General features: G+C 31.1%; 1 protein-coding gene across 1 annotated transcript; it reads right to left on the bottom strand.

Annotated features, from left to right (window-relative positions):
- Positions 1-612: 612 nt before the first annotated feature.
- Positions 613-7,158, bottom strand: LOC140044396 (uncharacterized). Its single transcript, XM_072088885.1, has 7 exons — positions 7,092-7,158; positions 4,855-5,028; positions 4,547-4,588; positions 3,967-4,212; positions 3,547-3,669; positions 2,766-2,928; positions 613-1,408 (listed from the first exon to the last, which is right to left on the bottom strand). The coding sequence occupies exons 1-7, from the start codon at positions 7,156-7,158 to the stop codon at positions 613-615; spliced, it is 1,611 nt and encodes a 536-aa protein (XP_071944986.1).
- Positions 7,159-7,473: the final 315 nt, after the last annotated feature.

Raw genomic sequence — 7,473 nt, 5'->3', positions numbered from 1 at the left:
TGCAGTACATTAGTTCTGAAACAGATTAAGGGTTCAAATAGTCCAGAAAATGGAGAATATAAGGAAGGTTGTTTTGAACGTATAGTATACAATAGAAATATAATTATTTGTTAATGATTTAGATTTAAAGCATTCTGTAACAAAATTTAATACATGTTGCGTAATTTAAAAATGTATACACTGAACCGTCCCTGACTGACTATTTTAGAAAAGCATTTTATAGACATAATAAGTTAATGACACAAATCAAGAATATTTTCAACATGAACTTTTTTAATGCTAATTATAATGGAACTGGTCACACATGAAATTAATACGGGCCTATAACTAATATTATTATTATTATTATTAATATATTATTATAATCAGGAATTTGTATATTAATTATTATAGAAAATTAATACGAATTACTTGATTAATGAATATTACATTTAAGACAAATAGTATTTATTATGTGTAATTTATGAGTACAGTAGGTTATTTCTCCTTGTTTAAACAAATGATATAATTATTATTTCTTCGCTTATTTTCTGTAATCAATTTACTTATATAAGCTTACTGTGTAGTAGAATAAATGATTTTCATTGTAATTGCAGTATGGTGTTCAAATAATTATAGTATCTTATTCAAAGATATGTACCTAACGCCATAGGATGAACTTTCACACAGCAAATCGTCGCCACCATCTCCATTCACATCGGCAATTAACAGCTTGTTATTGCTGTACGTACACCAGGACGTCTTACGCCGCCATCCTATACTTGTAAATAAACCGTTTGCTTCGGAAAAGGCAATCCACAACGGACCAGACGTATCGCTGCACATCAGATCGGCTCGTCTATCATTATTGAAGTACCCGATGCTAAGCTTATTATTGGTTGATTTGCACCACGAATCAGTATGCACATGCTTTTTTGCTGACGAAGTATACTTGCCGCTCGCCGATGCTAATATGACCTCAATGTGCCCATTTGCCAAGTGACAGATTAGATCAGCCCTTCTATCTCCGTTGAAATCACCTGTTAACAACTTGTTAGAACTTCCACACCAATTCATTTTTTGTTGCCAACCCACTGTTGTAAAGGTACCACTTGTTTTTGCATATCTAATCTGAGTGTATGCATTACTACTATGACACAACATATCATCTCGGCCGTCTCCATTAAAGTCAGTAACAATCAGTTGATCAGTTTTACACCAGTTTATGTTTTCATGTAGAGTTGGACCAGTGAATATGCCTGGAGGTTGGGCAAAAGTATACCGTTTGTAACCAGTGTTGCGATCGTGGCACATCATATCAGATCGACCATCACGGTTGAAATCACCTATGAACAGTTGTTCTCCACTGTGATGACACCAATCCATTCCACTTTGCCACGTCTGCTGGCTATTGAAAGAGCCTTTACAGCTGGAAAAATAATACAATAAAGGAACGTTTTTATTCATATAAAATCAAAATATTGACCTTTCTCCTGACATTTTATACAACATACCCTCTACTGTTTTTTCTGAAAGCCAGAAGCTTTAGTTTCCAAACCGGAAGACATGTGTTCGAACTTCGTCAACGTCATTTGCTGTTTTGTTTTACATTTAGAGCTCATATTTTTTTTATCGAATCGTTAATTGTAAATTGTTCTTTTTTTATTTTGTTATTACAACATTGTTCTTTTTTATATGTCAGCTTTATAATGTTTATCAACATTTAAGCAATTTGAATTTAAAAAACAAACAAAATAGTAGCCGTAAATACCGGAAGAAAATTGTTTATATATATCTTACACTTACGCAAATCTTTGTATTTAATCTAAAGAAGTAACATTTGTGTAAAATGGTTTTTAGTCGCGTGGACGCGACTCTATAGTTCACTATGTCGGTCGGTCGGTCGGTCTGTCGGTCTGTCGGCCTGTCTGTCGGTCCGGTATCACTATGCGTTTTATCGCTTTCTGACCTTATCTTGATATCAGTTTAATCTAGCTAAAGTCAATTTTTCACAGTATATTCCTTATGGCCAGGAATCGATGTGGTTATGTTTTCACGGTGCGCAATAAAAAATTACGCGGTCTACGCACGATTTAACGAAATCGTGTTTGTAATCATATCTTCACAACCATGAATAACATTTGGTACTCATACATTTCAGGGCATAAATCATCATATGGCAATACAATTATGTGCGTAGCGCATGTAACGCATGCGTACGCGCGCTTAAAATTTTCAAAATTTATTTTCGATGAAATAAGAGTACGTTTCAGGCAATTTTAAGCGTTTACAAAATTGCCATGAGTGCGCAGATTTTTGCGCGCGCACTGCGCGTTAAATGTTATTGCGCACTCTTTTTGCCCGATTTCTGTTTTCTTGACTTACTTTTCAACTCGAAATTACGTTATACGAGCACGTCAAAAGTGACAGGCTACGCACGTGTAAATTAAAAAAATATAACTGTTTTTAAACATTTCAACATTTTTAAACATTCAGTAATTTCGGTCAGTTGGTAGGTTGGTCGGTCGGTCGGTAAACACTAATGAGCACGCGACTGCAGCCATCTATATGGCCTTGTTAATAAAACAAGTCAAATGCGTTCTTATGGAAATAAGAAATTTGCAGGTAATTTAAATTCTCTTCTTCTCTAAATAGTTGTATAAAATATTGTTAACATTATACAATGTATACATAATGCAGTACAATAGCATTTACTAATCGATTTACAAACATTTTTGCTAAAAATGGGGATTTTTTTCTACTTATTTTATTATAAAAGTAATTACCTTGCATAATAAATCTTCTTTGATCCAGTGAGGATGTTGTGACATATAACATCTGTGTTACCATCACCATTGAAATCTCCAATGAACGGCTTATCCGAAGACGCTGCACAAAGACTCGATATTCTGTAAGTTGTTCCCACGAATACATCAACGGTGCTTTCTGCTGTATATAACAAAAATATAAATTAAAAATGTGTTTTATTTATAATGTTGTAATTCAATGTGTGGTAAATTACCCTGTTTGAGAGGTTCTATTTCTATAAAAAAAAATATTTTCTTAAATCACGTTATTGATTTACGTTATTATATTTCTACAGTTAATCCGTTTGAATATGTCGTATTAGGCCTCTTAAATTAATATTAACGTAACACTTAAAATAATTATATATGTAGGGCCTGTGTATATTAAACAAAGGTAAATGCAGTGTTTAAATGAATAATGAATGAAGGACAGGTTTTAACAAAAACATATGGTGATAATTTATATCTTATAATAATTAAGGCATACCGAGAATTTAGAAATGTAATATTGTACGCAGTATGGCGGACAATATCGCTTGTTGTGTTCTTATTGGGATATCAATTAATTATTGTAATTGGAATGAAGTGGAAACGGTATAGCGAGTACCCTATATTAACAAATAGGTCGTTCCCGTGTCGACTAGTTTATTGTTTGTATGGGTATGTAGACAAATACCAAAACATATTTCTATTATAAAAATGGTATACAAATTTCATTTTCATTTATTTATTTCACTTTACAACTATAATAAGTACTAACATTTTTCACACACATAGGCTCGAAGACTTTTGCAGCTTTCATCATTCCATTTGTACGGAGATGTGTTGTAAACCTCTACACATTCTTCGCTCCCTAAATCGTTTGGTTCTCCTTTATTAAAATCTGAATTATATGATAGTAGATTTCATTATTTAACTGAACTGAAGTGAATGTATTTAAATCTAGTCTAATGAAAAAAAAAAACCAGTACAATATCGGCATGCATATATTAAAGAGCAGAGTGGGACGGGTGGTATAACTTGTTATAAACATAATCAAGGTTAAAAAAGGAGAAAAAAATTGTTTGGGGTTGCAAAATGCACCAATAAATGGCGCGCTGTGCAATATTTATGCCCGTCTTAAAGATACAGATTACTCGAAATTTTAAATAAGCTATTGTACAAGTAACAATGTTCATACTTAGATACGTTGAGCTTTCGCCATTGTGTACCCAAACAAATTTGCCTTCGGTCTTCACGTCTGTTAAACCGATCCACGAGTTTAATTGAATAAGATTACCGATAAAGTAATTTTCAGATGAATACTTTATCACAGCAAGATCAGCCCCGTAACTCTTGCACCTAGATCTAGCTGTTTGCCAACTAACTTTTATAGAAAAGTATTTATAACAGTTTCCTCTGTATGCTGTCCAGTAACTTGGACAACCTATGATAAAGTAAAGATAATGACAAATTATATGCATGAACTTGCATTTACATTTAAATGCAGGCCTACGTACATTTGAAGAATAGTAAACATGGTAAAAGGTTTCCTACTTTCTAGGATTTTTATCAGACAATCTATTTTGTTTTGAAAACTATTGTAACATGACCACAGTGCTGATTTTTCCATTTTCCCCTAACTGTAAAAAGAATGTCTGCAAATTAACCCAATATGTTATTTTCATTATTCTTTAGTATTATTATAATAATTTGTTGTTATCTATGAATATATTCTTTTGAAAATAAGACAGACTTTTTGTTTGATTAACGTTTATTACCTCCAGCTATGTTTTTTTCTTCCAGTTGTTTTTCTAAAATTTCTGAAAAGATTGTATATTATTGATAATAAAATGTTCCATATAATGCATATTTTTTAAATGTATATTTATTTGTTTAAACAATGCAGCATTATTTCAGCTTATTTTGATATCTTTTTAAAAGTAAGAATTACATGTGGAACATAACATCATCGTGATAATGGTACGATAATGTTTATCCCATTGCTTCAGATTAAAATTTTAAAATTATTTTTTATATTTTTTGAAAAAAGAACTAAATTGAAATGTTTTTGATGTAGATTGTTTACCTGCTTTTTCTGAATTGTTTTTGGAGTATATTTTGTTGACATCGCTGTCGTCTACAATACTTTCGTCGACCTTTTGAATGTTGTCATTTGTGTTTGCAACGCTTTCATTGACTTCTCTTGTTTCTTCAGTACTTTCGTCGACAGTTGCTTTACCTAATTCTTTTTGCACCTCTGCTAAAACAATAAATGTAGGCCTATTTATATTTTGGTATTCTTTATGTTTATTTACTAAATTTCTGTTGAAAAAATGTCATTAGATTGTGTTCCAAGAAATGTCTAAAGAGGCAAATATCTTTTTTTTTAAAATAAAAACAATAATTATTAAAGAAATATAATGAACAAGGACGTCTTCTGTTTCTTTGAAATTTGTTGTGACCCATGGGTCGGCTTCATTATAGAGAATCAAATGATAGTTTTAGATGTTAATGTTATAAAGAATTGCTATTTCAGAAGATTCCAAATTTAATAAATTTTATTTTTCCACTTTAGAATGGGAATTTGTTTTGTTTTTGTTTTTGTTTATTTTTCTATTCAGTATATTACACAGAGGCGCCTTACAAGATGGAACCACCTTAGCTTCAAGGCGCCTCAGATTAAAAAATAAAACGTTTTAAAACAAAAATTAACAGAAACATCAATCAAATCTTCCTGAATTAACAAGAAATGTTTTACATAAAACAATAAAGCATTTTTCACAATTCGAAAGAAGATCGGAACCAAAAATGAAAATTTAACTTAAAAATTTAAAATTATACGTTAAAGAAAAATCCTTGGCCAAGATATCTTCAATAATTGATTTAGCGCTTACAAGTAGAAAATCTCTTTGTGTATTATAATTGGGGCAGTAACATACGAAATGAAGCGGATTCTCATCATTATAGCCACGAGTACAATTTGGATTGTCCCGAAGTCCATGTTAGAATAAATGCGAATTGAGACAGCTGAAACCAAGTCGGATTCTAGTGTGAATTTGGTTGATCATTTTATCATCTGTATCATAATAAGAACAAATTTGTTTTGCTTGGCATAATTAAGACAATAAAACTACAATGAAAAATACATCAAATACTGTTGAAAAATATTAAAAATGCAGATTGCGAAAACGCCATAGGCCCTGTAAAATACTGTTAAAACGATTAAAATTCAAAATAACAATTACAGCAAATAGTTTATTGTCGAACTTGCACATAATATTGATGGTTTTTACAACAAAGGACTTCTAAGTTCTACAGTACATAGAATTGCTTTTAATAATAATAATAATAATTTAGGTATTTGTATAGCGCCAGAATCAACTAAACCGAAGTAAATATCAAAGGCGCTTATATTGGATGTTAAAAAGATGCGTTTTAAGTTCTTTTTTAAAAATAGCAATAGAAGTTGATTTAGTAAAATGACGAGGGAGAGAATTCTAAAGAGAAGCAGCAGAGAACATAAAAGACCTTTGTCCATACGATTTGGTGTTAATTCTAGGAACAAGTAGTAGGTTTTGATCAGCCGAACGAAGACAAGCAAGAGTGTATGAGGGAAGAAGATCAAGGAGATAAGTAGGTTGTTTAAGAAGTAGCGCTTTAAATGTTAGTAAAAGGATCTTATATTTTATACTGGAGTCAATAGGTAGCCAATGGAGGTTATATATAGGAGGGGTCTAATGTCTAGTCTAATGCCAAATCTATTAAAAGACTAGTCCTTGTATTCTTTAATTATTTATTGTTTTGACATTCATAATGCAAAGTATTATTATAGTAAAATACAAACTAATATAATTAAAAAAAAATCAACTAAACAACAAATAACTATGTTTACAATGTGTTAAAAATAATATTTTAAATATTTTAAGGACTAGCAAGAGAGGAATATAATGCCATTATATTATAAGAAAAACATTTCAAATATTGTTATTAATAATAAAATATTGCTGTTAGTTTTTTAGACAAAAGAAAAAAAAAGAATAAGTAGGCCTATATTTATAATGTGTCACGCGTTACTAACATTTCAAAAAAAGTAGCAAAAGAAAAACGTTACGATACCGTACTAATAGTAAAGTACTATTAGACTTTTAAAATGTATTATTTATTACTAGTTAAGTACAGTTTCTATAAGAATAACATATTACGACATAGTTTGCATTTGCATTTGCTAACTATTGACGCAAACTTTAATTAAATAATAATAATAATATGCTTTGCTTATTCTCAGTGTAAACTTGATATGTAATTAATTTGGTTAACACTTACCAGCTCGAGCCTCACAAAAAGTGCATGTAGCACAGAAAAGCAAAACTAAGATAGTTGACCGATTCATTTTGTAGCCAATGCTAGTGTCTGACGTCTGTAAGTGTAATTTCTAAATGATGGGATGCATTTTACCATCGGTATATATGCTTGCTAAAACAGCTGGCCTTATTTTAGAAATCAGGTAGACAATTGATGTCAGACATGTCGGTTATCTCAATATTTTATTCCGGTTAAATTAATAAGAACATTGTAAACAAACTGTAAGCCTATTTAGCAAAACGTAAATAAAACCTTCGGCTCATAAAGGAAGGCGAAATGGCTGTAAAACAATTTACCGACAGGTCAATGGTTTTTTATAAACCATCACGTGATATGATTGCCT

Source organism: Antedon mediterranea, chromosome 1, assembly GCF_964355755.1.
Source record: "Antedon mediterranea chromosome 1, ecAntMedi1.1, whole genome shotgun sequence".
Lineage (NCBI taxonomy): Eukaryota > Metazoa > Echinodermata > Crinoidea > Comatulida > Antedonidae > Antedon > Antedon mediterranea.
Note: the sequence above shows the minus strand (reverse complement) of the source record. Positions and strands in the feature narration are given on the sequence as shown.

Bases quoted from the DNA above. Each gene is read 5' to 3' on its own strand.
- LOC140044396 (XM_072088885.1), bottom strand. From the start codon at position 7,158: ATGAATCGGTCAACTATCTTAGTTTTGCTTTTCTGTGCTACATGCACT. The intron at 2,929-3,546 runs GTTAGTACTTAT...TGTTATATACAG, and splicing joins AGCCTATGTGTGTGAAAAAT to CAGAAAGCACCGTTGATGTA. The intron at 1,409-2,765 runs GTAATTACTTTT...TTATTTTTCCAG, and splicing joins AAGAAGATTTATTATGCAAG to CTGTAAAGGCTCTTTCAATA.